The sequence below is a fragment of the Bos mutus genome, chromosome 7 (genome assembly GCF_027580195.1).
Source record: "Bos mutus isolate GX-2022 chromosome 7, NWIPB_WYAK_1.1, whole genome shotgun sequence".
In the NCBI taxonomy this organism is placed as follows: Eukaryota; Metazoa; Chordata; class Mammalia; order Artiodactyla; family Bovidae; genus Bos; species Bos mutus.
In genome coordinates this window covers 70,027,495-70,043,458 of record NC_091623.1, presented here as the reverse complement: position 1 = coordinate 70,043,458, position 15,964 = coordinate 70,027,495, and the positions used below count along the sequence as shown (strand labels likewise).

At 33.7% G+C, this 15,964-nt stretch overlaps 1 protein-coding gene across 10 annotated transcripts in view; it reads left to right on the top strand.

Annotated features, from left to right (window-relative positions):
- The window catches only part of CSNK1G3 (casein kinase 1 gamma 3), a 123,436-nt gene that overhangs the window by 53,151 nt on the left and 54,321 nt on the right, over positions 1-15,964 (top strand). For all 10 annotated transcript variants that reach the window (XM_070374067.1, XM_070374072.1, XM_070374071.1 and 7 more), the window contains 2 exons: positions 5,477-5,625; positions 7,446-7,680. In XM_070374067.1, coding sequence (XP_070230168.1) covers positions 5,477-5,625; positions 7,446-7,680 — 384 coding nt within the window. The remainder of the gene's footprint in view (positions 1-5,476; positions 5,626-7,445; positions 7,681-15,964) is intronic.

Sequence of the window (15,964 nt, the reverse complement as noted above, 5' to 3'; positions counted from 1 at the left end):
CATAATTTTTTGTATTTCTGTTGTATCATTTGTAATTTCTCCTCTTACAGTTTGATTTTGTTTGAGTCCTCTTTTTTTTAAGATTAGTCTAACCAAGGATTTGCCAATTTTATCTGTTTAAAGAACTAGCTCTTGTTTCATTATCTTTTCTATTGTTTTTTAAATGTCTTTCATTTATTTCCCCTCATATCTTTATTATTTCCTTCTTCTAATTTTGAGCTTCATTTATTCTTTTTGTTTCCTTTAGGTGTAAAGTTATATTATTTATTTTGGATTTTTCTTGCTTCTTGAGGTAGGCCTGTATTGCTATGGACTTTCTTCTTTGAACTGCTTTTGCTGCATCCCATGGATTTTGGTATGTTGTTACTCTGCTTTCACTTGTTTCTAGGTATTTTTTCATTTCTTCATTGACCTATTGGTTGTTTTGTACATGTTGTTTATTAATTTCTATGATTTTGTGCTTTGTGGTTGATATTTAGTTTCATAGAATTGTGGTTGGAGAATATGCTTGATATGATATCAGCTTTTCTGAATTTATTCTGAGACTTTGTGACCTAATATCTGATCTGTCTTGGAGAATGTTTTGTGTGCACTTGAAAAGAATGTATATTTTGGTGTTTTTGGATGGAATACTCTATATATTAAATCCATGGAATCTAATGCATGATTTAAATTTGTTTTCTTTCTGATTATTTTTTTCTGGGTGATCTATCCATTGATGTAAGTAGGGTGGTAAAGTCCTCTGCTATTATTGTTTGCTTTCAATTTCTCCTTTAGGTTTGTTAATATTTGAGTTGTATATCTTAGTCCTCCTCTACTAGATGCATATACATTTATAAATGTTTTACCTTTTTCCTGGATTGACATCTTTATCGTTATGTTTGCTCTTCTTTGTCTTTTATAGTCTTTGTTTTAAAATCTTCTTTCTCTGATATGAGTGTGAGTGAAGAGTGAGTGAAGTCGCTCAGTCGTGTCCGACTCTTTGAGACCCCATGGACTGTTGCCTACCAGGCTCCTCTGTCCATGAGATTCTCCAGGCAAAAATACTGGAGTGGGTTGCCATTTCCTTCTCCAGGGGATATGAGTGTAGCTAGTCCAACTTTCTTTTCATTTATGTCTGCATTGAAATTTTTTCAATTTCTTCACTTTCAGACTGTGTGTATCCTTCCTCCTGAAGTGAGTCTTGTGTAGACAGCATGTAGATAGGTCTTTTTTTATTTTCCTCTTTAAATTCAAACAGTCCCTCAGTGTCTTTTAATTGGCTGTTCTAGTCCATATACATTTGAAGTAGTTCTTGATAAATACGTACTTACTGTCAGTTTGTTAATTTTTTCCTCGTGGTTTTGTAGTTCCTCTCTGTTCCTTTCTTCTCTTTTCCTCTTTCTTTGTGTTTTGGTAGTTTTCTTCAGTGTTATATTTACATTTCTTTCCATTTTCTTCTGTGTATTTACTACAAGTTTTTTTCCCAGTGGTTGTTATGAGATTCACATAGAACTGTTTATATAAGTAGTAGCCTGTTTTAAACTGGTAGCATCTTAAATTCCAAAGCTTTATCTAACAAAATAAGGTTTTTCTCAATGTTTTATGCTTTTAATGACATATATTGTCTCTTAATGCAGCCGTTGTTATTGGAATTTAATTTAAATTTGCTACTTTTTGTCTTTAAACTATCATGTTTGCTTTATAGGTGATTGATACACTACCTCTTTTCCAATAATATTTTTTACTTGTGTATGTTTTCTTATTATTAATTAGTTCTTTTTCTTTTCAGTTTAAGAAACCTCTTCAATATTTCTTAATAGGGCCAGTTTAGTTGTGATGAACCTCTTTAAGCTTGTGTTTATCTGGGAAACTCTTTATCCTTTCTTCAATTCTGAATGATATACTTGCTAGATGGAGAATTTTTGGTTGAAAGTTTTTTTTCCTTTGTAGCACTCTGAATACGTTATGCCACTTACTCTTGGCCTGTAAAGTTTCTACTGAAAAATCTGATTATTTTATGGGATTTACTTTGTAGGTAATAAGTTGGTTTTCTCTTGTTTTTAGGACTCTCTCTTTATCCTTAACTTATATCATTTTAATTATGACATGTCTTGGTGTATGTTTGTTAGAGTTAATCTTTATTGGAACTCTCTGGAATTCCTGGACCTGGATGTCTTGTTTCCTTCCACAGATTAGAGAAATTTTTAGCTATATTTCTTCAGATGATTTTTCGGGCCCTTTTTCTCTCTCTCCTTCTGGGATCTATGTAATGCAAATGTTATTTTGCTTTATGCTGTCTCAGTGGTTTCTTAAGTTAATTCCACGTTTTTTGATTCATTTTGCTTCTCGGTCTAGATAAGTTCAGCTGTTTTGTCTTGCAGCTCACTGATTCAGTCTTTGACCACATCCAGTCTACCACTGAACTCCTCTAGTATATATATGTTTTTAATTCAGTTATAATTTATTTGGTACTTTCCTATATTTCTGTCTCTATCTTAATCCATTCTCCTCCTGAGTTCATTGAGCATCTTTATGGCTAGAAGCAACAGGAAATGGGTTATTAGAGATTGCTAGATTAAGAACATAAAAATACTTTTCAGTGGCACAGAGGCAGGAGAAAACATCATAGAAATATTTTTTAAAAGTTAGTAACTAAGAGCTATTGATAAATCTTAATTGTATCACTAGGCTGTTAATGTATATAGCATAGTAAAAGCCGTATGTCAGAGTTAGAATAAACATTAATGAGTCTCTTATCCACTATTTCTGAGCCTTTTGTCTTTTTTACACATCATATGGGTAGATATAACTCAAATATGGTATGAGTGACTCTAGTAAGAACTCATGCTAAGGTGGTGGTTTAATTGCTAAGTCGTGTCTGACTCTTGTGACCCCATGGACTGTAGCCTGCCAGGCTCCTCCGTCCATGAGATTCTCCAGGAGAGAATACTGGAGTGGGTTGCCATTTGCTTCTCTAGGAGATCTTCCCGATCTAGGAATCGAACCTGGGTCTCCTGCATTACAGGCAGATTCTTTACGAACTGAGCTACAAGGGAAGCTCCCATTCGGAAAAGTCAGAAATACTGTGAAAATTGTCCAAATGTGACACAAAGACATGAAGTGAGCAGATGCTGTTAGAGAAAGGGCGCCAAAGACTTGCTCTTTGTAGGGATGCCACAAACTTCCAATTTGTAATAAAAAAAAAAAAAAATACTGGTGAAGTGCAACAAAACAAGGAATGCCTGTACAGATGTCAAATTATAATGCTTCACACTTGAAACTTTTAATAACAACAACAACAAAAACGATTCAGGGACGACAAAGAAAAACTTGAATTGGAAAAAGATTTAGGCCACATTTATTTAATCCAAGTATTAACTATAACTGACTAAAGTATTTCTCATGCTCTCCCTAATATTCAAAGTTGTATAGCCTTACTTCTATTCTTATTAACCATGAGCTTCATTTTTGGAGCTCTTTGGAATTAAGCAGTGTTGAACTGACACTTGAAAAACAGGAGTTAGGGACAGTGACCCTCTGCACAGTGAAAAATCCACATGTAACTCATGGTTGGCCCTCCACATACATGTTTTGGATCCTCTGTGTCTGTGGTTCCACATCCTCCCATTCAACCAACCTTAGCTCATGCTATAATGATTCTTTTGGCAGGGGAAAATGTGTGTGTGTGTCTGGTGTGTGGTGCAGGGTGATGATACATACACATAGTGTATGCGTATGTATGGGAGTGTATCTTTACCCATGGGAGTGTATGAGAATCTCTGTTTTTGAGGAGGGGACCATGTATGAAGTTTGACTGTGTCTCCTTCCTCTGTGCCTATCATGACTATATTTTGTTACCTTCCTATCTTCAGCTGTCCTAACACCTCCCTTACGTTTGTTCACATTTCAGGAAAAATTGGTCTTTTCTAAACTATTGATATTATAGATAAACTGAAGTCTACTTGAGAGATTGAATAGTTAGTATTAAGACAGACTAAGAGCCTAATTATCTTGGCTTCCAGTCCAGTGTTTTATTTTGCCATGCAGTACTAACTATGCAAAATGATAGAATAAACAGTAAGAGTGAAATTGCATTCCTCATGCTCTTTATTTTAAAAGAATGGGGGAAGGTTTTAGTATATTTTAGAAAGATTTTTCCCTTCCAAAGTCATTACACAAAACAGAAAACACTTGTAAGTAAAACTGAGGCATTTAAGATGGAAGTTGTTCATTTCCTCAAAACAAATAGATAGATGCAGTATTAAAATAAAATGATCACCTATTATATGTTAATTTTTTGGGAGTCTTAGTTCTAAAAATGAAGTATATGAGAGAGGTTCAAGAGGGAAAGGACATAATGTATATCTGTATCTGATTCATGTTGATGTATGGCAGAAACCAGTACAATATTGTAAAGCAGTTATCCTCCAGTTAAAAACAAATAAATTAAAAAAAATACATGAAAAAGTAAAAGTAAAGTACATTTGATTTCTGTGCATGTAGGCTTTATATTTGGAGTTTGTATTATTTTGTGTTCTTTCATAATGAATTATTTAGTAATTAGTGATATTAGACTTTATTGTCTTCTCCCAGTTTCTATGGAGTACAGGCATAGTTTAGCTTTGTCCTTTTTTGAGAGTCTTTCTTAGGTTTAGATCAAGGTGTAAGCCTGGACTGCAGTCTTTTCTGAGGCTCAGAGTCCTCTTACAGGTTCATTGGTATTTTCAAAATTGACTTTTTCAGGGCTGTGGGATGAAGCTCTCAGTTCCTAGAGCCTGCCCACCATTCTCTGGCATGTGGCCATCTTGTGCAACATGGTAGTTTTTTTTTAACGTTAACAGAACTGCTCTGCTGCTTTTGAATATTTCTGACTTCTAGAATGGCTTTTTTAAATGTCTTGCCTGATTAGGTCAGGCACATCGGAATAATCTCCCTTTTGATGTTAAACTCCAGTGACACGGGCCTTAACTATGTTACCTTTGCCATATAATACAGCCTAATGATTAGAGGAAAATCTGGGAATCTTGCCCACAATTGGAGGAGAAGGATTATACACCAGAGGGATGTGTATACCAGAGGATGGGAATCTTGGGGTTGATCTTAACATTATGCCTACCACAAGGTTATCAAAGAGTGCAGTGGCTCCTTTTTTTCAGTACAAATAAGAGCTTTCCTGTGTGCCAGGCATTTCTGTAGGCCCTGGAAATAATAAGGCTCAAATGCACAGCTCCTTTCTGTGGTGAAGTGGAGACCAGCAGTGAAGCGGTGTTTATAATGTAGTTCAGCGGTGCAGGTGGAGCAGAGGTGGACCCCGGCTCCCTGTGGTTCACGAGGGAGGAGGCTGGGTCAAGAAAAGTTTGTACAGAAAAAGTAAAATGCCTGCTACAGTTCTTAAAACTACAGAATGTTTAAAAAATTGTGTATTGATTTTCTAGGAAACAAAGTTTGATATTTAAGATGAGGAAGTTATTAAAGTCCTTCTTCTTTCCCCTAGATGGTATACCTCAAGTTTACTATTTTGGCCCTTGTGGTAAATACAACGCTATGGTGCTGGAACTACTGGGACCTAGTTTGGAAGATTTGTTTGATTTGTGTGACAGAACATTTTCTCTTAAAACGGTTCTCATGATAGCTATCCAACTGGTAAGTAAAGCAGGATGTTTTGAAGCTGCTTGAACAATTGTATGGTTCCGTTTGGTTACTAAGTTACATTAAAAGTTAAAAGTTCTGCAACATTGTCATCCACAGCATTCAACCTAATAAAAAATATGTCTACTTTTCATATCATTGTCTTGTTAGGATGAAAGTAGCTTAAAATAACTGATTCAGATATAATTTTTTGTATGAAAAAATTAGTATCTTACTGCTTTAAGATCAGATGCTTAGTTTGAGAATTAAGTTGTTTCCAGCACTCTTTTCATGTCAAAAATGAATGCTTAGGGAGCTTCAAAAGGGAGGAGATATATGTATACCTATGGCTGATTCATGTTGAGGTTTGACAGAAAAGAACAAAATTCTGTAAAGCAATTATCCTTCAGTAAAACAATAAATTAAAAAAGAATGAAAATAGCAAACATAGGTGACGATACAGAGAAAAGAGAATCCTCAAACATTGATGGTAGTAATGTAAATTGGTATAGCCACTGTGGAAAACAGTATGGAGATTTCTCAATAAAACTAAAAAAAGGTCTACCATATGGGGGGAAAATGAATACTTAGAGAAGAGAACCCTCAGAAACACATGTTTTTAATCTCAGTAAATTAATGTAAAATGGCCTAGGAAAAGAAGCAAACTAATGAGGGAGTCTTAGACATCATTTAAATTTCAGGGAGCCTGTGGGGAAGTAACTTGGTAATTTTTAAGGAAGTTTCTAAACAAATGTTATTAATAAGTATATTTTGCAGAAGTCTTAGAATTGTTTTTATCTGTTGGTTTTTTTCACTTCTGCAGATTTACCCTGTAGAAGTATTCAGGTGTACTTAAAGCTTTTTGTCCAGAGATGTCCATAATAAAGTGGGAAACAACCCAGATGCACAGAAATAAGTTAGTTGAGTAAATTATTAATAACAATAAGATAATATATAGTCATTAAAAAGTGTTTATTAAAAGAATATTTCATGACCTGAAAAATGCTCATAACACATTGTTAATGAAAAGTGTAGGTCACAGAATGTTATATATATATATATATGACCCAAAATTTGTTAACAAACTAAAATGGCTTGAGTGACTGTGTTCACTTACGTTGTCTTGTGACCATGATTATTACTGAATGAAGCACTTTTATTTACTTATCTGTAATGTTTTATTTTGTGACAGTTTATACAATGAATATTGAGTAACTGTAAAGCAAGGAATAAAAATGTATTATATTATTATTAGAGTTGTATTCCAAAGTTTTCTAGTTTCGATATCTTTTTAAATGTTTAATACGTAAGAAAAGTAAACAAGTTATGAAAAAGAAAAATATGACCGAAGGGTACTCTGTTAGCTGTTTTTAACAGTTGGACTCTCTAAGTTTCTTTAGTGTAATTGTAAAAGGTTTTCCATTATTGACCTGAAAAGGAAAAATAAATTGCAGTTTTCCGAATATATCTGTTTATATTTTTAAGATTTTGTATTGGTAAATCTGTTTGATTGTATAAGGTGGCATCATCTGAAAGTTTTGATCAAATCAGTCTTCCTGATATGAAAGGAATTCATAAAATTCAAGCACTTCCATTTATAAGTGCCCAAAATAGAAAAAGCAGAGATTTTTAATCATAATTGAACATGTTTTTGAGAAACTATGGAGTGATAGCATGTTGCTTTTAAGGGGATAAAACAATTTGTTTTTTTTTTTTTTTCCTTCTTTACATTGTTTTCATTGTGAAAATTGTCTTGCTGCTCTCATCCTATTTTATGCTAGTCAAGCCTAAAATAAAATTTATCTTTTTTTTTTTTTTTTCTTTTTTGCATCAAGATTTCTCGCATGGAATATGTCCATTCAAAGAACTTGATATACAGAGATGTAAAACCTGAGAACTTCTTAATAGGCCGGCCGGGAAACAAAACCCAGCAAGTTATTCATATTATAGATTTTGGTTTGGCAAAGGAATATATTGATCCAGAAACAAAGAAACACATACCATACAGAGAACACAAGAGCCTTACAGGAACAGCTAGATATATGAGCATAAACACACATTTAGGGAAAGGTATGTGTACCTTTTGTAAGTATGGATGTTTGAACTCAGTATGCTGACAGTGTGAGTTTTTATCTCTTATTATGGTTCAGTTTTTGCAGGTTACAGTTGCTTCTATTGTAATTTTTATTTATCTCATCTAGAGTGTACTTTCATTTGTATTTGATAAGTCTTTTAAAGTAACTTGTTTAAAATAAATGGATGACAGATATCCTTATATTCACTGTATCTTTCTTTTTTGGTAACTTAAAATATTCAACTTTGATACACTTAGGGTGATCCATTTGGTTATTTCTGTTAAAAGAATGTCAAAAAATACTTAATTTTAACTGAATTTAATGTGTATAAAGATTATGGATTGAGACTTTAGCTCTCTGATACAGCTAGCCAGGGAGATAGCAACCTGCCCAATACATTGAATACTGAGAATACGTATCTTAGAGGTAACTGTTTACTTTGTACTATTATTTAACCTTTTAAAGAACGTCCCTTATTTGTATAAAGGATAAAATAATACCAACTGCACAGAATTTCTTACAGCTTTTTCTCGCCTTGGTTCAAGTTCCAGTTCAGGATCACATATTTCATCTTTTTGTCGTTAATCTCTTTAGTCTCTCTTCATCTGGGCCAGTTCCTTGCCTTTCTTTATGGTTCATGACCTTGATATTTTTTGGAGTGCAGGCTGTCTTGTAAAATGTCCTGTATTTGAGGCTGTCTCATATTTCTTCATGATTATATTTGGGTATGCAGTTTAAGCACACATATCATAGAAGTGATATGATCTCAGTGCATCACGTCAGAAGGGACATGATGTCACCTTGGTTCCAAGTGGCTTTGATCACTTGCCTCGGCTAGTGACTTCTAAGTTTCTCCACTTAACAGTTTCTTATTTTTCCTTTGTATTCAGAAAACATTTTCTAAGGTGAGTTTTGAGATTTTGTAAATAGGTTTGTTTCTCATCAAATTTATACCCACTAGATTATTTTCTGACTCCTTTCTGATTCCTTATGTATTCTAGTTTACATTCTAACATAGGCAAAAGCTGTCCCTTCTTCCCTTGTTTGTTAACTTATATAAGCATGGACTCATGGATTCTGATATAATTGGATGCATTATAGTCCATTACTATCATTATTTATATCATCATTTATTTTGAAGTGCAGATTGTCCCATATTTGGCTACTGGTTGCTCTGTCATGCTGGCTCTGCTGTTCCTTTGGCATGTTCTCATGACTCTTGGAAAACTTCTTTCCTTTCTTATGCAGTATGTTGTTCCAGGCTCATGTTATAGCTTTTCTACTCTAGCCTAGATACATTTTCTAAGCAGCCCTGGGTCCTTTTATTGAATAATAAACATACACAAATAATAAAACTAGGAAATATGTGTAGGTGTGTCTGTTTTGATTTCTACCAGCAGCAAGTGGGAGTTCTGTTTGTTTCACCTTCTTGACAACATTTGGTATTGTCTGTCTTTTCCATCCTAGCCATTCTAGTGAATATCTGTCGTGCTATGTTATTTTACTGTGACTAATGGTTGTGAGCACTTTTCATGTGCTTATTGACCATTTGCATATCTTCTTTTGTGGTGTGCACATTGTTTCATTGTTTACTTTTAGGAGTTTTTTATATATTCCGGATGTGAGTCTTTTGGCAAATGTATGCCCTGTGAACATTTTCTTCTAATCTGTGGCTTGTCTATTCATTTTCCTAGTGTTGACAATTGATGAACAAAAGTTGTAAATACTTATGAAGTCTAATTTATCAATTTTTTCTGATTACTAGTTTTTAAATCCTAAGGAATCTTTGCCCTTTAATAATGAGAATATTTTGTATGCCACCTAGAATTCATTTTTTGTGTGGTGTGAGATAGGCTTGAGGTATTCTTTTTATGATATTCTTTCCCATTGGATTACTTTTGTGTGTTTCTGAAGAAAATTGGTTCTAGGTTGTGTTTACAATAGTTTATTCTTAAGTCTTAAACCTTGGTCAGGTTTAACTTAAGTTTCTGCTTTTAGATTTTACATCTACCATGTTACTCACAGAGAGGAGAGACAGGAATGTAAATTGATCAGTATTTATCCACTATCACTGCTCAATGTTCCTTAAAATACAATCACAATTTGTCTAGAGCCTTAGAAGTCATCTAATCCAACCTCTAGCTTAGGTCTTAGCTTCTTCTTTAACCATTCTCTCCAGACCTGTCTGCTATCTACGGTTGTTCCCTGCTTCTGCCTCTCAGCCGAAATAGCACATGGCATCTTCCCTGACAGCTTACCTGATAGTAGACTCTTGATATTTTTTTTTTTCAGGTTTTTGCTTTTTTTTTTTTTAGTATATGTGCTGCCAAAGCGAGCACTTTGCCTTTTTTTTAAAGTCAGTAGTATTTATATTTCAGGTGGTATTTGTGTGAGTGCCTTTTAATAACAGACTTTTCCTGATAGATTTTAAAACATGCTTGGGTAGATACACAGCTTTCAGGGTTGTGTCTTCTGTTAAAACCAGGCACATCTATGTTTATATGAACAGTGTCTGAGAAATTTTCATTTCATGGTAGTTGTTAAGACTATTTTATAACAACTAACAAAGGTTCGCTTTATTATGAGACATGAAGTCATGACTTCCTTCTGGCCTGGTGTTCTTTATCTGAACAATGGTAAATGTAACAGGATTCTATTTGTAGAAATGGCAAAGTGGTCTGATATGTTTTTCCTTGTTAGAAAAGCCTTCAGAGCTTGGGAAATGGCATTTAACTATTGTAATAATCTCTTTTTTACTCTTCTTTCAGGAAGCAAACACAAAATTATTTATTTGGCAAGTTCTGCAAAGAACAAAAGCTTTAAACCTTCCTTTCTCTCATTTGTAAAAGCTCTTATTCTCAGTTTTGATGTAGAATTTTGGAATGGATGGTAAAAATAGAAAATTTGTTTGACAGGTTATATGAGTTCCTTTTTTAAAATTAAGAATGAGCTAATGTAGAGTGAGTTTGAGTGCTAGAGTTAAAGCATTCTATATGTTTGAGAGGCTGTGAACAGGCAATAGTTAGTGGTGTTTTGAGTTTAGAGCACTTGGCTTTGTGAGGAATCAGGAAGAGATTAAGGACAGTGAAAAAGTGACCTTCCCAACTAAGGGAAAAAGTTGTCCCTTAATATAATATGGAGGAATAGTGTTAAGATCACATTATAGAATTTAGTATCTTTATTTCTGTGGTGTATGTATGTCTATTGATCTTAATTAGAAGATTTATGTCTAGAAGGAAGATATAGTGATTCATTTGTATAATATTTTTCTTGTACTTGCGGCAGTCACTGATCAAGATGAAATCTCAATGAAGCTGCATGTGACAAATGTTGATTTCTTTGGTTTGCCTTAATGGACGCATTCTTTAGTACTATCAGGTTGAATTATTTTTAATTGCATCTCATCAAGTATCTTCTTTTTAATAGTTTTTAAAGACTTTTTTTTTCTCAAGTGCTTTGAGCCTCATTTTATAATCTTTCTTTGGATTACTTTTTTTCTTTTTTGTCTTATTGGAGTCATTTGAAATTAAGTAAATACTATGTATTTCTCGTTAGCAAGTGTCTTGAAATAAACTTGTCTTTTATTTTTAACTGTTATTGAGTATTCATGAGTAAAAAGACTAGGATTTGAGGAATAAGTTGCCAGTTGCTTTGTAATTGTTAAGAAGAATCTGTGTTCCAAAGAAGAATGGTATTTTAATTCCCTCAGTGGAAAGTGCTCAGAATGGGAGAGAAGCAATCACAGAATTATGGTGTTATAAAAATCATAATTTTTTCATTCTGTGATGTGATGCATATAATTTCCAGCTAATTGCCCCAAATCCTGAGACCTACTCCTGAAGCCTCTCCAAACAGCTTTTTAACAGTTTAAAAGCTCAGCGTTTTCATTTTTCAGTTACATTTTAACAGTTTATACTGCACAATTCCTTGCTTTTTGAAACAAAGTATAATAAACCTAATTGGTGTTTTCTTGATATTTCAGTGTCATAATTTTTTTATGATTATTGTTCTAAAGTGATACCCTCAAGGCCACTTGGAGAGTGTTAGGATGTATATTTAAATAAGTTTAGAAAAAGTGCATTTAAATAGTTCTGTATTTTTAAAAAATAACATTAATTTTTAGAGCAGTTTTAAATTCATAGCAAAATTAGGCACAAAGTACAGAGGTTTCCTTTTTACCCTGTCCCCGCATGTGCTCACTGTAATACGATCACACCAAAGTGGTACGTTTTTGATAGTCGATGAATCCACACGGATGCATCGTTATTGCCAAGAGTCTGTAGTTTACTTTGGGGTTCACTCTTGGTGTTGTGTATTATGTGGGTTTGGACAAATTTATAATGACATGTATCTACCTGTAGTATCCTAGACGTTAGTTTCACTTTCTAAGCATCCTCTATGCTTCACTTAATCCCTTCCTCTCTCCAGCCCCTGACAACCACTGGTCTTTTTCTTGTCTCCATAGTTCTGCTTTTTCCAGATTCCATATAGTTGGAATCATACAGTATGTAACCTTTTCAGATTGGCTTCTTTCACTTAGTAATACGTAGTTACATTTCCTTCATGTTTTTTCTTGGCTTGATAACTCATTTCACTTAGTATTGAATAATTTTCCATTGGAGATAACACAGATTATTTATCCATTCATCTACTGAAGGACCTCTTCATTGCTTTCAAGTTTTAGCAATTATGACTAAAACTGCTGTACACATCCTTGTGTAGTTTTTGTATGACATAAGGTTTTCAGCTCCTTTGTGTAAATATAAAAAAGCTCAGTTGCTTCAACATGTGGTTTGAGTATGTTTAGTTTTGTAAGAAACCCCCAAATTGTCTTCCAAAGTGACTACCATTTTGTATTCCAGCTACCAATGAATGAGAATTCTTATTGCTCTGCATTCTCACTAGCATTTGATATTGTTAGTGTTCTGGATTTATACCAAATAGGTCTGTAGTGTTATGTTGTTTTAATTTGCATTTCCTGATGCCATGTGATGTGGAGCATCTTTTCATATGCTTATTTGTCATCTGTGTATCTTCTTTGGTGAGGTGTCTGTTAAGGTCTTTGGCCCATTTTAATCAATGTGGTTATTTTCTTATTGTTGAATTTTAAGGGTTGTTTGTCTCTTTTGGATAACAGTTTTTTATGAGATGTGTCTTTTGCAAATATTTTCTCCCAGTCTATGGCTTATCTTTTTATTCTCTTGATGGTATTTTTTGTAGAGCAGAAGTTTTAATTTTAATGAAGTCCAGTTTATCAGTTATTTCTTTCATGTATTGTGCTTATAGTATTACATCTTAAAACTCATCACCAAACCCAAGGTCATCTAGATTTTCTCCTGTGTTATCTTCTAAGAACTTTGTAACTTTGTGTTTCATGTTTAGGTCTCTTATCTATTTTAGTTAATTTGAATAGTGAACAGTGTAAGTTCTGTGTCTAGATTCATTTTTCTACATATGAATGTTCAGCTGTCTTAGCACCATTTGTTAAAAAGACTTGTCTTTGCTCCGTTGTATTGCCTTTGCTTCTTTGTTGAAGGTCAGTTGACTGTTAATGAGAGTCTATTCCTGGGCTCTCTATTCTGTTCATTGATCTATTTGTCTGTTCCTTAGCCACTACCATGCAGTAGGTCTTGAAGCAGTGTTTTTTTTTTAAACAGGTTTTTATCCCATCAACTATATTTTTGATTACTTTTTGTTACTGTGTATAGTACAGCTACTGCTGGCAGCACTTTCTCATCTTTTGTTTTGCTTCTTGTAACCTGATAGCCAAACTCATTGGAATTATATCTAAATTAAGATAACTAGATTTTTAAGAGGACTTTTTGAGGAATCAGATTTATGCATATTTTGAGTTCCATTGCTCAGAAAACATATTTTTTCTTTCTGAGTTTTTGATATTTCTAGATAAGGTATTTGGATTAGTGGGTTGTTGCTGAGAATTGTCTTGCATAATTATGCTTATCCTTTTTCTTTTGAGTTTGTGTTTTCATTTCTAAGAAACTCAGTTATGTGATTTTGAAAAATGTGAATAAGCTCAGTGAATCTTGTGAAAGAGTTTTTTTTTTTTTTTTTATGAGATGCCAAGGAAAAATAACTTTAATCCTTTTAGAAGGAAATATAAAGTGAAACTTTATTTGCTTGTAGTGATTTTTGTTTTTATATTTTGGTTACATATAAAGGATAAACTTTCTTTGGTGAGAATTTTTGTTGTTCAGCTCTCTTGTCATGCTTGTATTTAGTTTAACTAACATGTTTTTAGCCTCGTTTTTTATTTTTGCAGGGAAATGCAGTAATAAATTTACTTTTAAAAATATACGTGGATATATTAGAGGGTTTCCTACCTTTTAGTGGGACTTTTGATATTTTGGGGTGGTATTTTTCTGTTGAAAATTGAATAGAAATTCAGTGGCAGTGGAAACAATGCTAGGTAATAAGTCAGTTTTAAAAAGAGGAAAATAATGTTGAGTTGCATGAGTAGAATTTTTAAATAGAAAAGCATTGTAGAGATTTGTAATAAGCGTTTAATTAATTGATTGACTCCACCTTGTTTTCTCGGAGAAGGCAATGGCACCCCACTCTAGTACTCTTGCCTGGAAAATCCCATGGGCGGAGGAGCCTGGTAGGCTGCAGTCCATGGGGTCACTAAGAGTCGGACACGACTGAGCGACTTCACTTTCACTTTTCACTTTCATGCATTGGAGAAGGAAATGGCAACCCACTCCAATGTTCTTGCCTTGAGAATCTCAGGGACGGGGGAGCCTGGTGGGCTGCCGTCTATGGGGTCGCACAGAGTCGGACACGACTGAAGCGATTTAGCAGCAGCAACCTTGTTTTCTGAAATGAAAAAAAGTACAGACACATGATCTGAAATTCTGCATAGGTTTGAGCTAGTCACAATCATTCTGAGCCTTAATTTCTTTATTGGGGGATAACTGACACTTTGAGTATAGCTGTAGTTTTAAAAGATCATCTGTATGAAGCACTGACACACACTGGGCTTGTAGTATGTGTTGGTTGTGTTACTTTATGTGATACATATATTCCTGAAGAGCAGAATTTTAATTTGACTCTTTACATAACCTTTAAATTTATTGGAGAACCTATTTAACACATTATTCACTGGGAGATTTTTGCAGAAACTAACAGCTGTGGCCAGTGATTTGTTAGTTAAGTGAATATTGAAACTCTCTGGTCAATAATGTTCAGGTTACAAAAGATGTATTAATATTAATAATGTCTCTGGCCAATAAGTTGTTAAAATAACAATAAGTTATAGTTATTCTATTGTAAAGAAAATTGTCACTTTTTAATGTTTTAATTGCTCAAAGCAAGAGTTCCTATAGTAAAGATTCTGCCTTTGACAAAAACATACATTTTCAAATGATCCTTTGTAGTGAACTAATTTAAAGATTGTGAACAAGATTTAATACTGGGCCAAATTACCTTTGGGAGATTTTTTTTCATCTAACTCAACTGTTAAAGACCAGAGGAGGTATTCTTTAGTTACTGTGTTTCAAAAAGAAAGCCCTCTTCATGACTTCTGTTACTGCACAGTGAAATTTATTTTCAAATTTGTCAGTTGGTGATAAAACAGAAAGGAATTATCAGAGGAAGAAATATTTCAGACCAAGTTTTGGTAATAGGCTTATTTTAATAGCTCCTATTTATGGTTTGAATTTTTAAATACTCTGTAGGTTATAAGACTGTTCTGTGAGATAAGCATGTAGGCAAGATCGCCTTATGATCTTGACTTCTTCTCACTGTGATAACTAAACCTCCTCTTGGATTGAATTCAGTGGAGAATTGCCTTTATGACCAGTTCTTCTCCTTAATAAAAATCCTACTGTAGGGCTCAGTATACTTGTCCCTTGGTATCCACAAATTGGTTCCAGGACCCTGAGAATGCCAAAACCCAAGGATGCTCAGCCCTTAATATAAAATTGCATAGTATTTGCATATAACCTACACACATTCTCCCATATACTTTAAATCATCTCTTGATTATTTATAATAACTAATACAATGTAAATACTTTGTAATAGTTGCCAACCCTTGGCAAGTTCAAGTTTTGCTTTTTGGAACTTTCTGGAATTATTTTTTACAGATATTTCAGTCCATAGTTGGTTGAATCCACAGAGGCAGAACCCATGAATATGGTGGGCCCACTGTATTTATATACATTTAGCATTTAGTCTTGAAAACCATATACTATAATTACTACAATCAGTACTACAAGGTATTGCTTGTATTTTGATAAATTGATCCCCACATTTCATATT